Genomic DNA, 25,543 nt, shown 5'->3' on the forward strand with positions numbered 1-25,543 from the left:
ATCTGTGCAGAAGGCTGACTTCCTGCACTAAGGTTGGCGGATTCCATGTAGGGTCGAGGAGAGGGATATACACCCACTCTGCGCTCTCCAGTGTATCTCCTTGGCCAGTGTCCCCAGAAAGCAATTGAGGGAACACTGGAGGGGACTCTCAAGGTTCACTCTACCCTTGAGGGTTTCTGGACACACACACACATACATATGTGCGCGTGAGCGCCTTCAGTACACAAACCAGACAAACATCGTGTAACTCATTGAGAAATGAAGAAAATAAGAACACAGTTTGAATGCCTAACATATGCAAAAAATGCACATACAGTGTGTTATGTCATCACTATTTATAAACAATGAAACTGGAGAAGAGGTAGATATTGGAATAGATGGATGGATAGATAGATAGATAGATAGATACAAGGCAAATAGCCCATGTCTCACAGCATCTGGGAGATGAATTAATGATTTGGCACATATCACACTGCTTGAATCTTATTATATACCTTTTTCTTTTAGCAATACAAAACTAGAATCATTGAACCACTACTGTGATTCTACTGGACAACTCTAGAAAAACAGACACCTTGATGTTCATCTAGTAGGAACAAAAGGTTCCTTATTCTTATTAAAAAAAAAAAACACACACAAAAAAACACTGAAGTTAGCAGCCTGAGTGTAATGGGAAAATGAATGGGTAGGGAACAGATAAACACACAGCTGTTATTACTTCATTAATACAGCCTTGAACTGCATCTTCTTGTAAGTCAAATGCTGCTTTCTTCCTCAAAAGCTGATTAACTAAGTTAGCATGCTACCATAATTTTTTGGAAGCATCCACGTCTGGGGAGTTAATTTGTTTCACTCACAATGAGAACTTGGCTTTAATATATTTCATCTATTGCTCTGACAGCAGGCCTATGTTGTCCAGAACCAATGATCTTAGGCACTACGTTTCCCTTGTTAAACAGTTGTAGCTGCCGAGATAATTTGGGAACAGCTTAGTATTATTTTTGCCTAATTCTCATTGTGTAACAAGCAGAGCTGCCCCAGGGGCACGCCGTAGACTCTCACTGCAGCCCTTCTGCTGGGCTCCCTATTGTTCTGCTTCCTTGTCAGCACTCCTCCTATTAACTCAATCTTCATGGGGACTGGATTGAAAGACAGAAATGGGTTTTCAGGGCCACCCCTTACTGTGCTCATGGCCCTACAGCTGTGGTTGACAGATAAACTCCTCAAAAATAAGTTAATTTGAATTTTATGCAATCAAATAAGATTTTAAAGAGATATATCCCATGCACTACTGGAAACATATCTATCCTAAACAATTATTTGTTGTATATCCGAAATTCACATTTAAATGGGTTTCCTGAGTTTTTATTTGCTAAATATGGCAAACCTACCCACAATGCACCTTCAACAGCCAAGGCCCTGGTTGACTGGATTTACGTCCCTGGCCTGATATGCTTGGGGCCTAGCACAGAGTAAGGCCAGGGAATATCACCATATTTGGAGAAAACATATCAACTTCTATTACGCTGCTGGGGAAGGACTATAAGCAGAGCTTGGACTTTGAGATACTTTGATGTAGATTATAATTCGTCTTTACTATTGATCAACTGGACATATTTCTTTTACTTTCACTGGCCTTGTGCCTTCATAGGTACAGTGAAAAAAAAAATGACCTTACTAGACTTTTTAAAAAGACTCATTTTCTGTGCCCTGCCTCCCTCTCTCTTCCTTTGTCATTAATGGTGGCCTCACTAATGCACGGTTCAAACGTGGATAACTCTCTTGAATACATATTGACTAGCTCCCCTAGTTTGGTTAGCCCCACAGGATACAAAATGAATACCAGGATCAATTTTCCCCCAATGAAAAATCCAGCCACTCAAATTAGGGCGATTACCTACATTACATGGCTAAGATTCCTGATGGCCTCAAAAGGTAAAGTGAGATAACTCCTGTGAAATCATCTACCATGCCCGTACATCACAGCGCTGGTGAACACTAATTCTCTTACCTCTGCTTGTCTTCACAATTGAGTACTTGAAAGCTCCAACAGTAAGAGGAGCCTGTATTCAATATACTTTCAGAACAGTGCAGTCTTGTGCTTCAAGACTCATGCAAATAACTAATTAACTAACCATCTAAATACATAAATAAATAAATTGGGTAAACTTCTTCTGGGAAAAGTGAATACAACAGTCAAAGACGTAACCTCACTGGATAAGCAAAGTTTACCACTTGACTTTCTTCATCTGAGCCAGATCCTATTGAAAATATTCAAGTACTCCTAAGTGAAGTGGAAGCTACAAATCTTTTAGAGTTATAGCATTTTGTTTTGTGCTACTGCTTAAGAAGAGGAAATCTCCAGAAATAATATTAGTGATTGAAAATTAATCTAGTTGGGTGTGGTGGCTCACACCTGTGATCCTAGCACTCTGGGAGGGTGGATTGCTTGAGCTCAGGAGTTCAAGAGCAACCGCAGCCAGAGCGAGATCCCCATGGCTAAAAGTAGCCCAGCACTGTGGCAGGCACTGGTAGTCCCTGTTTCTTGGGAGGCTGAGGCAAGAAAATCACTTGAGCCAAGAGTTTGAGGTTGCCATGAGCTGTGACATCACAGTTCTCTAGTGAGGGCAACAAAGCAAGACTCTGTCTCAAAAAAGAAAGAAAATGAATCCACATCTAAGATGCATGGCCTAGTGTTTCACTGGTGTTTTGCTTACGCTTTTTCTTTTTAATCATTTAAGTAAGTTTAAAAGTTCAGAAAGATGTTTAAATTTATTTTAAAGGCCTTATTTCAGGAAATAGTGATTGAATCCTTGTGCTAAGCTTTGGGCTAGAGATGCAAAGTGAGCAAGTTCTGCTATCACAGAACTTATTTTCTCCTGAGGAAACCGATAAGAAAAAGTGAAGAATAAATCATAACTAAATACAATGGAGAAAACAAAGGAGGAAAATATGGATAAAAGGACATAAAATAAGGTGGCTAGGTAAAGTCTCTTAGGAGGTATATTTTAATGGGGTGTTTCTGACAAGAAGGACTGGACCATGTGCAGGTAAATAAAATTAGCTAGTGCTAGTGCAAATGTCCTGAGGTAGAGAAACAAGGGAAAGATGGTGTGGCAGAAGCAGTCAGGGAGGTAGGCAAAGCCACTATATGGAGGACATGATATGGCAGTTTATAATGCACACACGTCTGAATTTTATTCTAAATCCACTAGAAAGTTTTAAGCAGGGGAATGACATGATTTTATTTACATTTTAAGCAAATAGTTGTTTGTAATTTAGATTGTTATGCAATTCTCTTTGCTGATGAGAGCCACTCTAAACACTTTGTTTCACCCTGCTCATTTTTACATCTTCTTGAGGATGTTTCCACCTCTGCCAACAAACGCTCCTCTGCCCGTCAAAGACCAGTTCCAGGTCACCCTGTGAGTGACTCTTCTCTTTGCAACTCATCCCTCCTCCTCCCCAGGCATTTTGCCCTTGCTGCTTTCTCTGCACCTGATACAGGCTATATGCAAATTCATCTTTTTAATGCCCACAGTGTTGCTCATTTGGTGAATATTTGAATTAAAATTCCTAAATCTCTCCCATACCTTGGGACTCTGCCCTCAGTGCCTTCAGGCAAACTGTACCAAAGCAACTGACAGAAGAAGCTGTTTAAGGGAATCTGATCCCTGCAGGAAACCGCAGAAGGCTTTCTTATGCAACAAGATAATTTTATACTTCTTTCAAAGGGCAGACGGGTCGCCATAATCTGCTCCAACCCCTTGACCAGCCACTTTACCTGCCATTCTCTTTCAAGTGTATTGTGTTTATTCAATTACCTGGGACTTCTCAGCATTTCACAAACCACTGTGCTCTTCCATTTCTTATTTCCCTGTCTTCTTCCTTTTTCCTCTTCCTCACATGTTCTTTCTCCATCTCCTGACTGTAGGAATTTCTTTCTTTATTCTTACACATAAAGGTGCCCCCAAGTGTTCTGTTGAAATGTGGATTCTCTTTCTTCTCTTCCTTTATCACAGGATTTACTTACTTCCTCTCTACAAACTCGCATGTTTGGACAAATAATTAAGAAGTACTGCCTCTGATTGCCTTTCTCCAAAATTCACAAATGGATAGATGTGTGTATACAAAAGGCTTTGAGAAATTGTGCAGTAGAGGCACAGGACTTAGTGCTTCCCACACACATGTGAATTCATACCCATGCATGTGAAATATATATTAAAACCATGATGTTTCATTAGGTCAATATAGGTCAAGAGATGTGTGAGTTATATTTGCTTCCCAAGGCCTTGGGCTCAAAACTACAACCCACCTGGTAGTTAATGTGTTAATATCCTATGTATTGTGGGAAACCCTGATCTGGCCTTTCGTAAAACAAAACAGAACTTCAATTAAATTGTTTTGCATGAATTTCCAATAATTGATTTACAAGTCTACTCCATGCACTGAACTATGAACTTTTTTTTTTTTCTTTTTTAGAAATAGAGTCTCACTTTATTATCCTCGGTAGAGTGCTGTGGTGTCACAGCTCACAGCAACCTCCAACTCCTGGGCTTAGGTGATTCTCATGCCTCAGCCTCCCGAGTAGCTGGGACTACAGTTGCCCGTCAAAATACCTGGCTATTTTTTTGTTGTTGCAGTTTGGCCGAGGCTGGGTTCAAACCTGCCACCCTCGGTATATGGGACCAGCACCCTACCTACTGAGCCACAAGTGCTGCCCTGAACTATGAACTTCTCAAGAGTTTATTTCACTTGACTAAGCGTATCTCTGGCTTGGTTCTAGGCCTGACCTCTCATAGAGGCTCCACACCTTATTGAGAAGAGCCACTATCATTTTCACTGTTTCTTTGCTGCATCTTTTTTTTTTTTGAGATAGAGTCTCAAGCTGTCATCCTGTATAGAGTGCCCTGGTGTCATAGCTCACTGTAACCTCAAACTCTTGGGCTTAAGTGATTCTCTTGCCTCATCCTCCCAAGTAACAGGAACTACAGGCACCTCAAACTCTTGGGCTTAAGTGATTCTCTTGCCTCATCCTCCCAAGTAACAGGAACTACAGGCACCTGCTACAACGCCCGGCTATGTTTATTGCATCTGTAGATGTTCCATCCCTTAGTCCTGTTTGTTTGTTTTTTTTCCTATCTTATTCTACAGATTCACCCTGCCTCCTAAAACAATTACCAGGGAGAACTGGATATAAAAGACCACTCATGTTTTAAAATTCATTTAAAAATGAATTACTTTTTAAAGACAATCTGAACATCACTGCTGCTCTTTTTTCCCCCATTAATAATTTAGCATATTCCAGATCTTTGTCAGCATGTATGTTTCATTTTTTTATTATTTTTTTATATCAGATTAATATGAAGGTGCAAATTTTTAGGTTACATTGCTCTTGCTTCCCAGGCAATTTTCAAGTTGTAGAAGAGCTCTTCACTGAGGGGGCGTGCTGAACACCCTTGCATTATGCAAGGTGATCTCACATTATATGAGATCCCGCCAACTGCCCTCCCTCCTGTTGTCAATCACCCTTCTCCTCCCCCACCTCCCTTCTCACCCTGACCCCTTGCTAGACTGTATTTGTGTTTTATTGTTCCCATGGGTGTGTTATTGTTCCTATGTTGGTTTCATATTACTATTGAGTACATTCAATATTTTTTTCCACTCCTGAGATAGTTTACTAAGATGAATGTGATTCAACTTCATCCAGAGAATTCTCCATACTTCTTTCCATAAAAGTTGTATTAGTTTGCAATCCCACAGCAGTGTAAAAGTGTTCCCTTCTCTCCACATCCATGCCAGAATCTTCAGATTTATGACTTTGTGATGTGAGCTAATCTCACTACAGTTAGGTGATATCTCAGAGTGGTTTTGATTTGCATTTCTCTGATTATCCACATGTAGAACGTCTACATACCTCTCATCATTGACAAAAGTTGGACCCATACCTCTCACCATTGACAAAAGTTGATTCTCCTGAGATGAAATATTTAAATTTAAGAGATGAAACAATAAAAATTCTAGAAGAGAATGCGGGAATATGCTTGAAGATATTGGCCTAGGAAAGTATTTTATGAGGCAGATATTCTACCCCTCTTGCCCACAGAAATTGCAGTAACACCAAAAATAAATAACCGAGATTTGATCAAGCTAAAAAGCTTCTGCACAGCTGAGGGTACCACCATCAAAGTAAACAGCCAGCCTTTGGAATGGGAGAAGATTTTTGCATGTTATGAACCTGACGAAGGCCTCAAAAGTAGAGTTCACAGAGAACTCATTAATCAATAAGAAAAGAGCAAATAACCCCATTTCTAAGAGGGCAAGAGACTTGAACAGAAGTGTCTCTGAAGATGACAGACAAATGGCTAATAAACCTATGAAAAAATGCCATGTACATTTCAGATCTTTGGCATAGGTAGATAAGCACTTGATGATGATTCAGATCTCAGATTCTCTCGGAGTCTGATGACAATCCCAATATGCAGTCCTTTGTTTTCTAATTAGATATTTATTCTCTCTGTCTAATAAGGAAGCAATCATGTTCAAAAAGTTTGATAATTGGATGAATGTTCAAGTTATATCCTTATTTATGCCATTGATAAAAATGTCAACCTGGAGGAAAGCAGAAGCTCCACTTATGGCTGATTTGATCCTTCAAATAGAGTTTATTTCCCCAAATCTACCTGTATACTTATTATATAATCCATATTTTACCATATTACATAAGAAATTCATTAGATTCTATCCCAGGTTTTACTGAAATACATCTATTGTTTACCTGCATAAAAACTCCCAATGTAGTCATTTAATAGCTGTATGAAAAATATCATAATACCAGTCTGGCAAAGATGTATGGACCCTATATTAGCTTTCAGTGAACAGCATTGCTTTTTTCAATAGTTCAAAGCAAGTCTCTTCTTTAATATCTACTAATTAAACTTTATTAACTGATTTTGGAATCTTGTCCACAAATGTACTTACAGAAATCCTTCCTTTTTTCTTTGTTAACATTGTAATTAACATACTTGAATATTTTTTAATAAATCTCTCTATCACAACCAATTTTCTGAAAAAGATCACTAGAATCTTTTAATATTATCTGAAATTTCTCTCAGAATTTAATTTATTTGACTTAGTGGTCATGACTGTTTAAAAGACTTTTGATTCTACCCACTAGAAGCAACTGTACTGGTTACTATGTGCTAATAACTCATCGTATTAATTAAGGTAAAATATTATCCTATGGGTATGTGTGACTAGAGAGTCTTTGGAACATGCGCATCAAATAAAGATAGCTCCTCTTTCAAAGAAAAAGTACGACTTGGAGGAGCTTTTAATTAAGAGCACTTGTACTAAGTCCTATATTAAACAAAACAGAACAAAAATCCTACTGTAAAGATAAAGGTAGTAGTCATAGGGCGGCGCCTGTGGCTCAGTCGATAAGGCGCCGGCCCCATATACGGAGGGTGGCGGGTTCAAACCCGGCCCCAGCCAAACTGCAACCAAAAAATAGCCGGGCGTTGTGGCGGGCGCCTGTAGTCCCAGCTACTCGGGAGGCTGAGGCAAGAGAATTGCTTAAGCCCAGGAGTTGGAGGTTGCTGTGAGCTGTGTGACGCCACAGCACTCTACCGAGGGCCATAAAGTGAGACTCTGTCTCTACAAAAAAAAAAAAAAAAAAAAAAGGTAGTAGTCATATTTCTAAAGGGAAAAATAAGTGAGAAAACAACATGGTCTAAGTACTTCTTAAATAGAATCTTAAGAAGTGACTAGGGAGATGATTCAATTCACTTTTCCACTTGGCAAATATCTCCCAACCAGAGGAGACAGATGTGCAAGGCCATTCTGCCCCCATGTCACTCCATAGTAGAGCCAACCAATTGACTTCACTCAACACACTCTGTATTCACCAAGAAACTCACATGCAAAACAACTTCAGTTGATGATACCACATGAGAGAATCTGACAACTGGCCAATGTGAGACTTTTTGTACACATAGCATTTATAATTCTGAAGGTACAGCTAGAAACAGACAGCTGGTTCACATTCCGTTTTCTTGTAGCTTGGATATAGCCAAGATTCTTCTGAAATCTTGGGACTCAAAAAACATTTTCAAAACTAAGGACCCATTACGGAGCTGCATTACCATTATTAACATTGCTAGAGTACAGCTTCTTTGTCATGGGACCCTCTTGTGTGTCATGCCGAACAATCAGTCATCTAAAGAATTCAGTGGTTCCGGAGGAAGATAGACTTCAGTTCAAATCATGTATCTGCCACTTTTTGACTCTTTGGGAAAGACGTGTCAGCTAAATAAACCTCAGTCTTTGTCATTTGTTTGATAAAGATATAAATAGTATCTACCTCATGGATTTTTTTGAGAGTTCAATAGATCACTTTTGTGGCATATGCCAAGCATTCGGTAATGTTAACTTGAATGATTTGCCACAGCTAATTTCTTATGTAGTTTACAAGGGCACATGAACAAAACTAAACAAACATTTCTTGAAGTGCAGCCCATCACAAATGCACGTATAGATATATGTACCCATAAAAAAATGACTTATTCAAATGAATGGAAACTTTCTCTTGTTGTTCCAAATAAAGCTACCTCAGTGACTTCAGTTTAAGAGAAAAGGATCCTTACTTTTATATCTCTAATGCCAATTCAAAAAATAGGACAGAAACATGAATTCATTGACATGAATTCATATAAGCCATTAGATTTAAAGGAAAAATACAATTCACTTATAATATGAGGATATCTTTAAGAAAAATTTCATTTAAATATCATCTATATAGAATTTGAAACTAATAACTTCTTAGTTTCAGTGCTAACTAAAATACACTAAAATAAAAAATAGTTATATTTTATAAAAGAGCCTGAAGTAATATTCAGTATTTGCTCAAGTTTGAAATAATAACTTTATCAATTCTAAACCAATCTATATATTTCATCTAATTTGGCTGGCACTCAGTCTTTGAGTATAACACATTTCTAGGCCACTTCATATAGATAATTCACTGTTTCTTTCCTTTTATTAACTATAAAAACACAAAAATTATCTTAGAATTACTTTTTAAGATTTTAAATTAAGAATCTTATCTTCCTTAGATCTGTAAATCTTTTGATTTTTCAAAAATATTATACCAAAGTTTGCTCAATCAGAATTTGCATAAATATATCATGCTATCACAAAAACAATGTCAAATCAAAAACAAGACATTCAACTGACAACATTCATTTCATTTTCCAGATGAGAATGAAGGAGATTTGCATGAAAGATCTTCCGCATAATCTTCAGCTCTCTCTGTGGCTCGCTAATATGTTTTCAAACGGCATTGCACCTGCTTTCATACAAACGTCTTTGATGCCCAGAACATCAAATACATCAAGGCATTGTTAGAAAAATAAATGTTTGAGAAATAGCTCAAATGGAGATAAGGAGATATGTTGTTCCACGATTGCGCACCTGATACAGAACTAGATATCTCTCAGATGAGGAATTTCTCATCATGATAATTGTGCCTTCCAAACATGGCCAACCTGACATACTCTTTGACCAGCTGTCTCATCTGAAAGATTTGTTGAATTTCTCACAAAACTCAATGAGTACTTTGGCCTTGGGTTTAAAAAGAAGTTTGTTGATCCTATCTCCTGATCTATTTACACTGCAGGTGAAACTTCAAATATCGGACCCTAAAACTCTCTATTTTAACTCATGCATGCATGAATGAATAAGACTAAAGTCATAAATTTAAGGAATATGTTTAGGCTATTGTTCTTTATCAACTCCTTTATTTAAAAGAATCCCAAACACAATTCTATTTCTGTGCTTTCAAATTCCTGCCCTAATTACGCCAGTTAACTTTATTTTGCTACTTATTCTATATTTCAGATTGGTATTTGTTGTTGAAATTTCCATGGTACCAATCCCAGAAGCATCATTAAGGAAAATTTATGAATATAATTAAGGAAAAATCCTTTCGAATGTTGACAGTTTTATAGACGTTGGGTTTGGCATGGCTTACACAATAGGATAATTATTACTTAAAATTGATGAATCAACTCAGAAAAGGTTTCTGGTTAATTGTTGTTACTGAAGTTGATATCCATTCTCTATTCCTTGGTGGCCCCAAGGAGCTCATAGACACAGATAGAGAGTCTGAAATAAGGCTTGACCTAATCTGAAGGCAAAGAGGGGGCAAGTACAGATTTGCACAGTGACATCACTCAGTACAGCTTACCCCCTTTGGCTGCTACTCAGCTTAAGTGTCTTCTTCCTGAAAATATGTCTCTGAACTTTATAAGTCCATTTAATTCCTTTCTTTTCCTTTCATGTTGTTCTTACTTTTATCTTACATATAGCATTTTTTATAACATTTATTATATCACCTAACTATGAGTAGTTTTCTCTCTTTTTAGTCTCAGATCCCTTATACATAAGGTGATATGAGTTATATATCTGCATCTTCAATATTTTATGCACCTGGCATATATTAAGAGGGATAAACGTGTTGATTAAATGATCGTATTTTTGAAGCATGTAATTTAGAGTTCTCTACTTTCAAACAGAAATTTATTTGGCGGTATGACATACTTAGGTTGTTCAACTAAACAATAAGGGCACATATAGACCAGGACATTGGGAGTGTAATAAATGGGGAAAAGACAAGTGTGCTTCAGATCATCAGCTGTGACCTATGTTAAAACCTCAAGAATAAATAACATTGATATTACCCAAAGCAAGAATAACAAAAGTTGAGGCGAAAAAAGGATTATATAACTCATTAAAATAGAACCAAACAACACAACCACATGAGATATATTCCAAGTATGCAACAGTGGCTAAACATTAAAAAATGAATTAATGTAATTCTCACATTACCAGGTTAAAAAAAAATGCATGATCGCATCAAGACATTGAGAAAAAGCATTTGACAAAATCTAAAACCCATTATGATAAAAACTCTCAGTAAAGTAAGAATAGAGGGGAATTTGATAAAGAATATTTACAAAAACTTGTTCCTACTATCCTATATTTCTCAATGATACCATACTTAAATAAGACAAGGAAAAAAAAAAGGTTTCCGATTTTGGAACAAGTAAATTCAAATTTGTTTGAAGAAAATGATCAAAAATACTTATATAATAAACAATTAAAACAATATAGCAGGATACAAGGTTAATATTCCTAAATATCAGCAATGAACAAGTAAAGTTAGTGAATAAAAATACAATAGATCTACCTAAGGAAAAGAAAATCCAAAGATAATAAGTGACAGCTGCCCTAGACGAAAAGGAATCAGCAAAAGAACTCCAGAAGTATAAAAAAATCCGAGTGAAAAGACATCCCCACACCAGCTCTCTAGCAATGAAAATAAAAATGAAAATATTTAAATGACAGAGAATATATTCTGAATATGGATTATAAGAAAGCTCAATGAAATCCAAGAGAAAAGGAAAAGTCAACTCAAAGAAGCCAGAAAAACAATTCAGAAAATGAATGAAAAATTCACTAAAGAGACTGACATGTTAGAAATACATAAAACTCCTAGAAATTAAAAAAAAAAAATCATTTAAGAAAATACAAAGGACATTGGAAACGTTTAAGAACAGAATAGAGGGAGGTGCCTGTGGCTCAAAATAGTAGGGCACTGGCTCCATATGCCGGAGGTGGCGGGTTCAAACACAGCCCTGAACAAAAACTGGAAGAAGAAGAAGAAGAAGAAGAAGAAGAAGAAGAAGAAGACGAAGAAGAAGAAGAAGAAGAAGACGAAGAAGAAGAAGACGAAGAAGAAGAAGAAGAAGAAGAAGAAGAAGAAGAAGAAGAAGAAGAAGAAGAAGAAGAAGAAGAAGAAGAAGAAGAAGAAGAAGAAGAAGAAGAAGAAGAAGAAGAAGAAGAAGAAGAAGAAGAAGAAGAAGAAGAAGAAGAAGAAGAAGAAGAAGAAGAAGAAGAAGAAGAAGAAGAAGAAGAAGAAGAAGAAGAAGAAGAAGAAGAAGAAGAAGAAGAAGAAGAAGAAGAAGAAGAAGAAGAAGAAGAAGAAGAAGAAGAAGAAGAAAAGAATAGATTACACAAGGCATGAGAAAGAATCTTAGAGGTGGAAGAAAACACTTTAAAATTAAATCAGTCTATCAAAAATAAAGAACAGAAGAACATTAAGAGGAATGAATAAAGCCTATAAGAAATATGGGATTATGTCTCACACTTTATGGGGGCAAGACATGATTGCAAGAGGGACTTTACCTAACAATTGCAATCAGTGTAACCTGGCTTATTGTACCCTCAATGAATCCCCAACAATAAAAAAAAAAAGGAAAAAAAAAAAGAAATATGGGATTATGTAAAGTAGCCAAATATAAAAATCATAGACATCTTTGGGAGTGAAGAAGAAAGCACACAAGGGCAATAAAACCTATTTGAGGGAATACTTGAGGAAATCTTCCATGGTCTTGCTAGAGATTTAGACATCTAGATATGAGAAGCCTAATGAACACTTGGGAAAGTCATCAAGAGCCAATCACAAAGACACATAATCATCAGATTGGCCAAAGTCAACACAAAGGAAAAACTCCTGTGAACTATAAAGCAAAAATCAACAAGTAACTTACAAAGGAAAATCCATCAGGCTAAGTACAGACTTCTAAATGGATACCTCATGAGAAGGGACTGGACAGGTCCCATATTCATCTTTTTAAACAGAACAACAGCCAGTTTAGAATTTTGTATCTTCCAAAACTAAGTTTCATATACAATGGAGAAATAAAGACTTTTCCAGACAAGGAAACACTGAAGAAAATAGTCACGACCAGACCTCCCCTGTAGAAAATACTAAGATCCATGTTATACATCGTTCAGTAAAATAGACATCCACCATTTTAAAACCAACCATAGGCCAGGTGTGGTGGCTCATGCCTATAATCCTAGCACTCTGGGAGGCCAAGGCAGGTGGATTGCCTGAGCTCACAGGTTTGAGACCAGGCTGAACCAGGGTGAGACCTCATCTCTAAAAATAGCTGGGCATTGTGGCAGCTACTTGGGAGCCAGAGGCAAGAGAATCACTAGAGCCCAAGAGTCTGAGCTTGCTGTGAGATATGATGCCACAGCACTCTACCAAGGGTGACAAAGCAAACAAAACAAAAAAAAAATTAAAAAATGAATAAATAAATGAAAATAAAACCAACCAGAACCTAAAGCTAAGACGTCATATAAAACACAGCATAAGAAATAAAACAAAGCAATAAGGTACCACCCAACAGGATGAACAGAGTAGCATCCCACATATCAATTCTACCAGTTTTATCTATTCATGTGAATGATTTGAATGCCCCACAAAACAAACATAGGCCAGCTGAATGGATAAAAAATACAACCCAAGTATCTTCAGGAAACACATCTAACCCACAGTGACTTACATAGATTCCAGGTGAAGGGATGGAAAAACATATTCTGTGATAACAGAAACCAAAAGAAAGCAGGGGTAGCCATTCTCATGGCAGATAAAACTGACTTTAAGTCAATTTAATAGTAAAAAAACATAAAGAGGGTCATTATATGATGGTAAAGGAAGTAATCCAACAAGAAGACATAGCAATCTTAAATATGTATGCACCTAACACAGGAGCGCCCACATTAATAAACCAAATTCTAAGGAAAGATATAAATAGCAGATTCGAAATTACCGGGAATTTTAACACCCCACTGACAGAACTGGACAAATCATCAAAGCAGAAAATAAAGAAGCACTGGACTTAAACGAGATTTCGGAACAAATGAGCCTAATAGACATTTACAGAATATTTTATCCCAAGACTACTGACTATATATTTTTTTGATCAGCATGTGGAAATTTCTCCAGGATTGATTATATCTAGGCCACAAAACATGTCTCAACAAAATCGGAAAAATAGAAATCATCCCAGGTATCTTGTCAAACCAGAGTGGAATAAAACTAGAAATCTACTCCAAGAAAAACACTCAGTTCTAACAAAGTCAGGGAAATTAACCTACTGCTGAACAATAATTGGGTCGATAATGAAATTAAGATGGAAAGCAAGAGATTCCTCAAACTGAACAAGAAGACATAACCAATCAAAATTTACGGGATTCAGCAAAAGAAGTCCTAAAGAGAAAATCCATAGACTCAAATTCTTACATCAAAAAGACAGAAAGATGATCCCAAAGCAGCAACCCAAAGACACCTCTCAAAAAACGAGGCAAGGAAGGGCAAACAAAACCCAGAGCCATCAGAACAAAATAAGTAACTAAGGTCAGAGCAGAAATAAACAAAACAGAAAACAAAAAACAATAGAAAAGATTGATGGAACAAAAAAGAGGTTCTTTGAAAAGATAAAAAAAATTGACAGACCTCTTGGTAGATCTCTAGAAGAGAAGATTCTTCTAGAAGAATAGAAGAGGAAGGACCCAAATAAGCTCAGTCAGAAATGAAAAAGAAGATATTACAACTGATATCACAGAAATAGAAAATATAATCTATGAATTTCCTGAAAATCTTTATGCACATAAATTCAAAAGTGTGAAGGAATTGGATAAATTCCTGGAAACACACAACCTCCTAATATTTAATTATAAAGAAATAAACCTGCTGAATAGACCAATAATGAGCAATGAGATTGAAGCAGTAATAAAAAAGCTTCCAAGAAATAAAAGCCCCAGACCAGATGGATACACAGCCATATTTTATGAGCCCTACAAAGAAGAGCTGGAACCCCTACTTGCAGACATTATTCCATAGCATTGAAAAGGAGGGAATCCTCTTCAACTCATTCTATGAAGCCCATATCACCTTGATAACAAAGCCAGAAGAGGACACAACAAAAATAGAAAACAACAAATATCATTTATGAACATAGATGCAAAAATCATCAATAAAATACTAGCAAACCAAATTTAATAGCACATCAAAAAAATAATCCACCATGACAAAGTGGGGCTTCATTCCAAGGAGGCATGGGTGGTTCAACATGCAGAAATCAATATATGTGATTTATCATATAAACAGAAACAAAAACAAAGACCATATTGTCATCTCGACAAGTGCAGAAAAAGCATTTGACAAAATCCAGCACCCTTTCATGATAAAAATCCTCAACATCTCAAAATTATGAAAGTCATATATGACAGATCATATATGACAGCCAACATCATACTGAATGAGGAAATGTTGAAAGCATTCATACTAAGAACTAGAACAAGACAAGGGTGCCCAATGTTATTACTTCTATTCAACACAACACTTGTAATTCTAGATAGATCAATCAGTCAATGGACAGAAAGAAATTGGGAAATAGAAGGTCAAACTATCTGTCTTTTTCTGACAATGTGTTCTTATATCTACAAAATTCCAAAGACTCCAAGAATAGACTCCTGGAATTGATAAATAAATTCAGCAAAGGCTAAGTTTATAAAATCAATGTACACAAATCAGTAGCATGGCTGCCAACAACAGTCAAGATGAGAGTCAAAACAAAGACTCCACACCATTCACAATGGACAAATCTAGGTATATACTTAACCATCGAGGTGAAAGGTTTGTACAGGGAGAACCACAAAATGCTGAGGAAAGATATTGAAGGTGACACAAACAAATGGAGAAACATTTCATGCCCATTGATTGGTTGAATCAACATTGTTAAAACGTCCATACAGCACTAAGTGATTTACAAATTCAGTGCAATCCCCCTCAAAATAGCACTATCATGTTTCACAGATCTAGAAAAAATAATTATATGCTTTGCTTGGTATCAGAAAAGAGCCCAAATAGCCAAAACAATCTTAAGTAAAAAGATAAATCTAGAGGCATCACATTACCAGATTTCAAATGATACTACAAGGCTATAGAAACCCAAACAGCATGGAGTGGTACAAACATAGAGACATGGACCAATGCAACAGAACAGAGAACACAGATATAAAGCCATCCACATTCAGCCAACGGATCTTTCACAAAGCAGACAACAATTCACACTAGGGAAAAGAAGCCCTATTCAATACCTGGTGCTGGGAGAAGGGGATAGCCACATGCCGAAGAATGAAACAGGACCCCTTCCTCTTCCCACTTGAAAAAATTAATTTAAGATGGATATGAGACTTAAATATAAGGTATGAAAGCATAAGAATTTGAGAAAAAAATATTGTAAAAGCTTATATAGTATCACCTAGGCAAGGAATTTATTACTAAAGTCCCAATGACAATCACAGCCTCAACAAAAATAAACAAATGCAACTTGGTTAAATTAAAAAGTTTCTGCACAGCTAAAGAAATAATCAACAGAACAAATAGACAACCTACAGAATGAGAGAAAACATTCACAAGCTACATATACAATACAGGGCTAATAACAGGATCCATAAAGAATTTGAGCAAATCTGCAAGTAAAATATTATTCACCCCACTCAAAAGTGGCAAAAGACATGAGTAGAAGCTTTCCAAAATAAGATAGACAAAAGGCCAATACACACATGAAAAAAACATTCAATGCCACTAATCATCAGGGAGATGCAAATTAAAACCACAATAAGATAGCACCTTACTCCAGTTAGAATGGCTTTTATTAAGAAGTCCAAAAATAGTAGATGCTGCTGTGGATACAGAGGGAAAGGAACACTTGTACCCTGTTGGTGGGACTGCAAATTGGTATAATCTCTATGGAAAATAGTATGAAGATTCCTCAAAGAACTAAAAGTAGACCTATCATTTGACCCAGAAATCCCACTACTTGGTATTTACTCAAAAGGAACAAAGTCATCTGATCTAAAAGACACCTACACTTGGGCTGGGTCCAGTGGCTTACACCTGTAATCCCAGCACTTGGGAGGCCAAGGTGGGTGGATTGCCTGAGCTCATAGGTTTGAGACCAGCCTAAGCCAGAGTGAGACCTCATCTCTAAAATAGCCAGATGTTGTGGTGGGTGCCTGTCATCCCAGCTACCTGGGAGGCTGAGGCAAAGGAATCACTTAAGCCCAAGAGTTTGAGGTTGCTGTGAGCTGTGATACCACAGCACTCTACTGAGGGCTACAAAGCAAGACTCTTGTCTCAAAAACAAAACAAAACAAACAAACAAAAAAAAAACACCTACACTTGAATGTTTACTGCAGCACAATTTACATTTGCAAAGATACGGAATCAACCAAAGCAGCCATGAATTCATAAGTGGACTAACAAAAGATGGTATATGTATACTGTGGAATACTACTCGGCCATGAAGAACGATGATTAAGCTCTTTTGCAACCAGATGGATGGAGTTGGAGATTATTATCATAAGTATAGTATCTAAAGAAAGGGGGAAAAAAGCACCATGTGTGCTTGCTATTAAATTGAAACTAACCGATGAGCACACCTGTGCACAGAGGGAAGCAAAACTCAGTGGAAAAGCAGCATGGGGAAGGGAGGAAGCAGGCATTGGCAAAAGCCTCCCTAATGGGTATAATAAACACTATCTAGGTGATACAGGCACTTATAAGCCTGACTGAAGAATAACAAAAATAATCCATGTAACCAAATGCATTTGTATCCCTGTAATATTTTGAAATAATAATAGTAAAATTCATAGGAAAGAAAATAACATATTTTGTTATTTTTCATTCATATTAAACCCTAAAAAAATGCAAGCTTATCTATAGTGACTGAGAACAGATCTGTGATTGCCTCAGGCTTTGACACAGGGAGAAGGAAGGCAGGATTATAAAATTGAGCATGAAGAATTTGGGGGGTGATGGAAATATTCATTACCTGATTGTACAGATGATTCTACATAAGTGTTTGAATATTTGTACACATAAAATTGAATGTCTGCACTCATTAAAAAAAAAAAACCTTGACAAAAAGAAAACAAGAGAATTGATTAATAAGTGCTCAAAGACCTTGACAGACACCTCTCCAAGAAAGATATACAGATGGTAAGTAACCATATGAAAAGATTCTCCATATCATATGTCATATGTTAAATGGAAATTGAAACAGTGAGATACCAGTATACATCTATTATAATGGTCAAAATCTAGAACACTAATAGTGCCAAATGATAGCGACGATGTGGAGAATTCATGCCTTGCTGGTAGGAATGAAAAATGGTACAGCCACCTTAAAAGACAGGTTGCCAGTTTCTTACAAAATTAACATATTCTTATAATACAATACAGTAATCACACTCTATGGTATTCACTCCAAAAGTTGAAGACTAATGTCCACACAAAATCCTGCACATTGAAGCTTATTATATTCATGCAATTACATTCATAATTACTAAAGTTAGACACAACCAAGATGTTACTCAAAAGATGAATAAATAAATAATTGCAGCTTTAGTACAATGGAGTGTTTTTCAGCACTAAAAAGAAATGGGCTATTGAATCATAAAAAAGTATGGAAAAATCACTATGTGAAAGAAACCAGTCTAAAATGGTATGAATGCAGCTACATGAGATTCTAGAGGCAAGGCAAAACTACGGCTACAGTAAAATGATCAATGCAAGGCTTTGGAGAAGGAAAGGATGAACAGGCAGAGCACAGAGGATTTCTAGGGCAGTGAAGCTGTTTTGCATGATAATATAATTGTGGATACATGTTTGTATACATTTTTCCAAGCCTATCGGATATATAACGCCAAGAGTATAACCATCATGTAAACTATGGGGGTTAGAAAATAATAAAGTGTCATTGTAGGTTTGCCAATTATAACAAATGTACCCTTCTTAAAGATGTTGATGATGGGGGCAGCTGTTCATGATTGGGGGCAAAGGGTATATGAAAAATTTCTATAATTTTGCTTTGAACTTAAAACTATCTAAAAATGAAATATATTAAAGAATTAAAGAAATTCATTAAATTCTATTAAAGTAACATATACACACCAACAGAGCTAGCATTGATCAATTGTAGGCATACCAATAAACTAAAATGATTAAATTTATATAGACTACGTCTACATTTCTGCTTTCCATCTAAATTTATACCTAGAGATGCACATGACTTGTGATGATAGCACCTTCAATGGAGGAAATTTTACACATATGGATTTTTCAAACACCAGTTAAATCTGAAATTATTTCCAAAGCAACAGAAGGTTACAAATTTGCTTAGAGCAACCTGTGTGGGTGAATTAGCGAAAAGAGGATATGTCCCACATAAATGTGTAAACTTCTTCACCATTCCAAACAATCCTTTATTAGTTGTCATTATGTATATGCACATTACCCACTACCCCTTTAACTCTGAGTTGTTGCCCAGTCCTTCCAGACAATCTCTACTGCTAGAGTCAAATAGTCACACAGTGAAAACTCATTCCCCATGAGACTTTATAGCTATGATTTGACTCTAACTTTTACAAGACTCACTCTAACTTGAGGCTTGAGATTCATACAGATGAACTACATGATAACCTATAAATTTTTTCCGTATCAGTAACCACATTCCTTTAAATGAGTTCTAACATAGACCTCTTGATACATATTTTGATTCTATAGCAAATTGTTACCCTGTAAGGTGCTGGTACCACTGGAGGTCCTCAGGCAAAGCACAATGGGATGGAAATTGGTCCATTTCTTTTGATGGTGATACTTAACATTTGTGTAGCAGTTTTAGTTCGTTGTAACCATGGTCACATTGCTTATGGGATCTGAAGCTACCCAAGCCCCACCATCAACCATGCAGCGTTTCCTGCCTCTGTGGGCATTGTGCTAAATAACTTATGGAGCCTCTATTCTCTGAGCCCCATGGAGGTAATTTCTCTGGATGCAAGGCCTACTGCCTATTTTCCTCAAAATGACTATTGATGCTCATACCTCCATGCCATCTTCAGTGAAGGAGGACAGTACACATTTTATGCCCTTCTGAGCAACGCATACTCCACTGCAAAACCATGCCCATAATTTTGTAATGTGTGGCCCAGGACTCAGCTTTCTACTCTTCCTCCACATGCTAAACTTCCCACTTGCCTCGCTGAAATTGCTCATTCACATCTAGCCACACGCCCTCTGCAGTCTCAACCTTTTCTTTGACTCTTTTTTCCTCCTATTTTAGTTGGCCTGAAAAGCCCAATTCTCCTCTGCCTTTATCAAGATATGTCCTGCTAGCTTGTAAAGTACTATTTCTCTTGTTTCTTATGAAAAATTCTATTCCTTTAAAGTTTATGCCACTCACATTGTTGTGGATACTACTAAAAATCCATTTCCTCCTTTCTTTCAGCAAACTTTGCCATCCCAGCCTCTCTTGGAGGAAAATGCGGCCACATGATTTAGCTCTGGCTAACAGGATGTTAATCAAAAAATGACATGAGCCCTTTTAGACTTAAGTCTCAAGTGGAGATGCAGCTGTTATTTCTCTTTCCCCATTTGCTTGCTAGATGCAGATGACAAGGAAACCTCGAAGAATACTGAAATCACGAGATGGAAGAAGCCTGGATCCCTGGTTCACTATTTGAACAAAAGCTTGTCTTTTGTACCTTGGGCAGGAAAACAATATCTGCCTTAGGAATAACACAGCAGCAGGAAAACAACTGCTACTGTGTTCGAACCATAATAATACTGTGGGCTCTATTTTTTGTTGTAGTTGGCATTAGCATTACCTATATTAATAAATGTTCTTCATTGTCATCTACTAGACTCAAATTATAATCCATCTCATTCATTGGAGACTTTGGCATGAAACAATCATGTTTCCCTCTATCCCAACCCTAACATCATCATGAGTAACTATAATATCCACTTAGGCAACCTATCCAAATCCAATCCTCTCAAATTATTTCCTCTTCTACCTCCATTTGGTTACTCACTCTTACAGGAATACACTGAAAACTGTCATCTCCTATAGCTAGCTCCTCCATCTTCAAAATCATTATCAACCCATCTGCCATATGACTTTCATTTCCTCTCCATTTCCTCAATGTGTCCAAGCACTCTCATGATGACTGTAATTGATTTTATTGAGGCAGTCACTCTTCACATCTACCTCACATTCCATGGTGCTTCTCTTGAATAATAGCCTGAATTTCATTGATTTTCTGACTTTTTCTTTCACATATGTCTAGCAAAAACCCAAACTTCTAGGAATTGATCTATCTGCCTTTTCTATGATGTAATATCCAGATAATAAAACACTAATGAATAAAATAACATTGAAGATCAATTCCAGAATAAAGATGTAATCGCTATCTCTAACTAACCATCAGCACTTTCAGCAATAACAACTACCAACTTAACATCTTCTCCTGAATGTGACAAAGACACCCCAAGCCCAACATTTCCACACCTAATCTAGTAAATATCTCCTACTAATCTTTTCTCTGTCAGTATTCTCTCAGTGACCCACCTTGGACCTACCTATGCACATCATAAACCTTGTGGTGAGCCTTGATAATCTCCCTTCTTCCACCCCCGATACCAGTCTTTCTTAAGTAATCATTAATGTTACTTCCCAAATACTAATCAACTTTTCCCCATGTTTTCTGTTACCATGCTAGTCCACGCCAATAGCATCTTGCCTGCCATACATTTTAAGAAAATTGCAATTCAAGTTTAGTTACCTGATCATCCTCTGTAAGATCACTAAGCTTTAATCTCCTTTGGACTGAGGTTTTGTCCATTTCTACATCCCATTTTACTTCTAGAATTTTCTTTTTTTACGCTTGTAATAATTTAATACACATTTACTGAATAAATGGGTAAAAGGATCAATGAATATAGGTGCTTGTATAAGTGTTATCAGAATAAACATATCCATGTAGGAAGTAGGTATTCATATCCATATCACCTAAGAGAAAAAAATCTGAGGTTTAACAAAAGCCAAACAAGCAGAGCATGATGAATCTGGATTCAAAATTAGATTTTCTCCATTTTCCTCACCAACTCCTAAATATCTTCCTGGACCTGTATGATGATGCAATTTGAACCCTATGGAATGCTCTTGTTTTCCTTTATCTGATATACTCAGACAATTATGTCTCAGTTTCACTGCAATTATCTATAAGTATGGAAAATAATGCCCATGGAAGGCATTGTAATGCTTTAAAAAACATGCCATTCACAGCAAGTACTTTAAAAGAAATACATTAATGTTGTAAATGGAAGTGTTTAATGGCCCACACTCCAAATTAAGATTGATACCAAAACATATCCAAAGTAGTCATCATGGAAAAGGAAAAACAACTAGAGAAGAAAATTACAGAAACTAACATTAAAAATCCTTGTTTTCTATCACCTATTGAGGTTTTGCCATGTTGCAGACATCCCGCTAGGCAATTTATATGTGCAGTAAAACAGAAGCCATTATTATCCTTATTTTACAAATAAGAAGATTGAGAATTAGAGGAAACCAAGCTAGGAGCCAAAGTCAGCTTCTGTATGATTCCAGAAGCCACACTTAACATTAAATTACTTTCTCAATAAGTAGTTAAGTCTTTCATTTTGAGCCATTACTTAGTGAAAAATCAACAAAAGCATTTTTTACTACTAATAGCATCTGATAACGAGACATTTCAATTATAATCAGATGGAAAAGGAGAACAGTCTGTACATTATAAAACTTAGCTTTTCTAGGATATTATTAAATAAGCAAATTACGCAGTCTTACCCATGAATTCAATCCCCAAGTGGTCTGCTACACCAAAGTCAGCATGGAAGGAAGGGAAATAGAAAAAGAGGAAAAGATTAGAAAAAATTTCACAAACAGCAATCAGTGTTTATAAGACTGGCCTTCAAGGCAAGGAACCTGTCTCAGTTGTAAACACTACGTTTGCCTGCAAAAGATAACTCACAGATTTCCAGGAACATGGATGCTCTGAACAGATTAGTATTTCCTTTTATCTCTGAACTATAGCTTGGAACTCCAGATGGACTAATACTGTATAAATTACAAAGTAAGCAAAGTATAAATGTAGCAAAAAAAAAGGGTGCCACCTGTGGCTCAAAGGAGTAGGGTGCCGGCCCCATATGCCACAGGTGGAGGGTTTAAACCCAGCCCCAGCCAAAAACTGCAAAAGAAAAAAAGAAAAAGAAAGAAAACTGTTTACACAAAGAACATCTGGTACTAATGTTATTTTCAGAAGTCCTGATACTTTATGTACAATAACCATTTGTTCAACATAAACGTATTCGAACCTCCATGTTAAGAATGGGTAAACAAAGAACTCCTGCATGAAAGCCCCGAACCAGGTAGTTTTCACCTTCACAAAAAACTATGATGGCAGACATTTTTCTTTCTGTCTTTCTTTTGTTGGATGAAAAAAAAAACAAAAAAAAAAACCATGCATCAGTGATATGAAAAATCTTCCATAGGTTCCAAGATTTGAGGTAGATCCAGGGCAAAAAAAATCTGTCTACCTGAACCGTAACTCCCATGATCATTCAACTGGGTGATCCATCCTATAAACAACGAGTGGCAGATGTGTCCAGGACTGCTTCATATGCATAGGGGCAGCAGCCGGTCTTCCCAGCTAATGATGTCCCCTGCCCAGCAGAGTGATGAATTGTGCTGGGCTGGGCCCAACATTCAATCTAGAGGCTCCTTTATTTAAATTGTGCTTTCTCTTGATCAATTTTGTGCTCACTCAATTTTTAAATTCACTGCATTCCTTAATGATATTTTCTATTACAGTCATATTCATCTAAAATGAGAATAAGTGAAAAAAATTATGGCTGCAATTGTATTTTTTCCAAGACTAATAGCTGAGCTTCCTTCTTTTGAGTTCTGTATTTAGCAAATAAGCTTTTTCCTTTTAGAAAATATGCACTTAGTTATCCTGAGAGTATTTCAATGCATTTCCTGTCTGTAAATTGTTCATTGAGAAAAAATTTCACTGTGGAAAAATATATATACAACATAAAATTTGTCATTTTATCTGGTTTAAACATATTCAGGATGTTGTACAGTCACTACCACTTTATTTCTAAATATTTTCTTCATCCCGGTCAGAAACTCTGTCCCACTAAGCCACAATTGTACTTTTGCTCTTTATCCCAACCCCCGGTAACCTCAACACTACTTTTTGCCTCTGTCCATTTGCCTGTGAATAGTTTGTTTCTTTAAGTGATTAGAACATATTTTGATTGAGAAACATCCACTTTTGTAGAGAAAGAGAGTGGTGATATTTCCAAAGAGCAGAAGCATTCTTTTCTTCACATGATATTTGATGCTTGCCCTGTGCTGATGTGCACTGTGGTAGAACCAAGCGCACTTGAATGTAAAGGCAGGATTCTTGTTCTCAAGTTCAGAAATCAATGGCAGACCACACAGAAAAAGCTCTGGTCATTCTATTTAATAAGTGTCATAATAGAAAAAGCAGAAAAAGTGCCATGGATGACCCATAAACTTGTTCCTGGGAGGGAAAGAATGTGTGATACAAATAGTAACATTTGCAGAGAAGTTGGCAACACCATGTTTTTCTTCTTGTGCAAATCAGAACCTTCATGACTATGCACTTGGGACTCTGGAGAGATTATCTATCATGACCTAAAGGTAAGAGGAGAAAAGAGATGGAATAAAAAGCTAAAATTTTGCATAACAGAAGGTGCATAAAGGAAATCAGAAGAGGGGAGTATATAGAAATCCGGGAGCAGAAGACCACAAATAGTGGACCACCGATGTTCAGTGACATGGATGGGCGAGTAAAATTCCAATAGCTTCAGCCTGTTTGAATAGGAGCTTTCTGGTGGAGCAAAGATGACTCAGAACTGGCTGCCTACACTCTGTTTTGCTGGTAGAGATAAACAATAGCCTTTTTTAATTCTTCCATTCTTCTATGACCTTAGCTGATCCATCTGTATATGTGACAGTAAATATGGAAAATCAGGATTTGTGAGTCTGTAGATCATGCTAAGAAGTGAGTGATGTGTTTGGCAAATAGGTGGCTGATATGAACATTTTCCAACCACAACAAATTCACAACCAGAGACAGAAACAGAGTTTAAACAGAGTTTAAAAATCATTCATACACTTAAAGGTGTATATAAGGAAACATGTCTTCCCTTTAACATAACAGAAAAGTTACATCTGATGATTACAATTGTAATTTTCAGAAAAACTCTCAACCAGATGGTATTTATCTTCTTGGATTTTAAAGGGAAAGTATTTATTAATTTTTATAATATCCTATTGCTGGAAACTGAAACCATTGATCATATAAATAAAAAGTTAGATGTTTTTTACATTTCAGTCTTTCTCACGCACATTTCGACTGTTAAAATTCTAACACCAGGATCACTCTTACAGGTTTTAAGACATTTCTAGGCTTTGGTTCATATGGAAGAATCAATGAAAATCTATGAAGAATAGATAAGAATAGATAAAAGTAATTAAATTTGTTCTTTGAGTCATGCATGGACCCTAAACTATAATGTTTCACTTTACTGGCAATTTCTCAAAGCAAACAGCCTGCTTGAGGATATTCAGGCCTGCAGAGAAATATCCAAAGGGATGAGGTGAGGATTAATTCATGAATAGTTTATTTATTCATTCACTCAACAAACTATGTGCCAAGAATTACACAGGTACTGGGGGTGAGAGAGGAGGCACATATTTAAGCAAAA

General features: G+C 36.6%; 1 protein-coding gene across 9 annotated transcripts in view; it reads right to left on the reverse strand.

Moving 5' to 3' along the window:
- The window catches only part of NRG3 (neuregulin 3), a 1,182,620-nt gene that overhangs the window by 145,028 nt on the left and 1,012,049 nt on the right, over window positions 1-25,543 (reverse strand). For 4 of the 9 annotated variants that reach the window (XM_053585935.1, XM_053585930.1, XM_053585934.1 and 1 more), the window contains exon 4: window positions 22,590-22,616. The exons of 2 other annotated variants lie outside the window; for them this stretch is intronic. In XM_053585935.1, coding sequence (XP_053441910.1) covers window positions 22,590-22,616 — 27 coding nt within the window. The remainder of the gene's footprint in view (window positions 1-22,589; window positions 22,617-25,543) is intronic. 3 more of the 9 variants (XM_053585937.1, XM_053585936.1, XM_053585931.1) reach the window with 1 other exon arrangement.

The sequence above is a fragment of the Nycticebus coucang genome, chromosome 3 (genome assembly GCF_027406575.1).
Source record: "Nycticebus coucang isolate mNycCou1 chromosome 3, mNycCou1.pri, whole genome shotgun sequence".
Classification (NCBI taxonomy): Eukaryota; Metazoa; Chordata; class Mammalia; order Primates; family Lorisidae; genus Nycticebus; species Nycticebus coucang.